A 1,241-nucleotide genomic window follows, 5' to 3' on the forward strand; every position below is an offset into this window, starting at 1 on the left:
CAGATCAGCCACCAAGGACCAGTCCTTGGGGGCACGGTCTGTGCTGGTGCTGGATTCCCTCTCTCACCCGGCTGTCAATGATACTCGAGACCAAGACAGTGCTAACAATAGTCTTCGATTAGACAAGACATTCTTTAAACCGCCCGATTAGGAAGAAAGAAGAAGAAGAAAAAACTCAACGACTCCTTGACGCAGAAATCTCAACCGGACCATATCGTCAACAATCAACATGTCTCCCATCAGCAATATCATGGCCCGCGGCAACTCGGTTCTCGGCCGTCGCGAGCTCGGCGATTCGGACACCTTCATGAATCTGATGATTACCTTCCTTGGCCTCGCTTTCATTGCCCTTGTTCTGACCGCCCTACTCGTGGTGCTGCGGAGGCATAGGCGCCGACAGGCGATGGGTGACGACACACTCCCTCACTACAACGACATCAAGCATGACTACAACGGACAACACCACAACAACACCCGCCGCTTGACGATACAGACCGCAGACGGCCGCTCTAGCATTGTTGTCGTCAACGGCGGCGGCCGCCCCATGTTGGCCGACCCCAACTCGCCTCCTCACTCCCCCACCAACATTCCCGAGATCCACATCACCTTCCCCGACGAGCACGACGAATATGGTCGCAAGCAAGACGGACGTGTTATGGTTGTGCGCGTGGGTGATGCCACCGTCGGAATGGAGCCCGTCCGGGAAGAGCAGCTGCCCGCTTACGAGAAGGAGAGCAGCCACGGCTTCTACTCGATCGACATGGACCACATTGGTGGCCTGAAGGAGAAGGACCGCTCGCAGTTCCACTAAGTGCGAGGCATATTTCGGCCGGCAACCAGCGACGGACTCGCCCTTCCCCTTGTCAGCCTAAGCATTGGGTGCGCCCTGCCCAGGACGACCTGTGCTTCGACTTTATATATACGAACCCGGTGCGAGTCCTGGACGAGCACTTTACATGCATGATTCACGGAGAACCCCCATACAATTTCGGCAGCGCTTGATTTTCGGGCTAATATTCTTAATCGCCTCTGGAACCAGGCGCTACTTTTCATGAGAGCAGGTTCACCCTGGCCTGGCGTGCTGTCACGGTCCATTGGTGCTCTCGGACTTTGGATATACAAACAGGCTCACGTACATTCCACCAGCCCTCCCCATGTCGGCAATGTACATATACAACGCGACTGGGAGCGGCCCCACGACAAGGACATTGGATGCATCTTGTATATCTGTGCTGTATTGA

General features: G+C 55.4%; 1 protein-coding gene across 1 annotated transcript; it reads left to right on the top strand.

The window, feature by feature from the left end:
* Positions 1-229: 229 nt before the first annotated feature.
* JN550_013155 (uncharacterized protein) lies at positions 230-811 on the top strand (the record flags this gene model as incomplete). Its single annotated transcript, XM_049311711.1, has 1 exon — positions 230-811. One exon carries the CDS (start codon positions 230-232, stop codon positions 809-811), a length of 582 nt encoding a protein of 193 aa, XP_049164886.1.
* Between the last annotated feature and the right edge of the window lie 430 nt (positions 812-1,241).

This window comes from Neoarthrinium moseri (assembly GCF_022829205.1).
Source record: "Neoarthrinium moseri strain CBS 164.80 chromosome Unknown scaffold105_Wmoseri_CBS_16480, whole genome shotgun sequence".
NCBI lineage: Eukaryota > Fungi > Ascomycota > Sordariomycetes > Amphisphaeriales > Apiosporaceae > Neoarthrinium > Neoarthrinium moseri.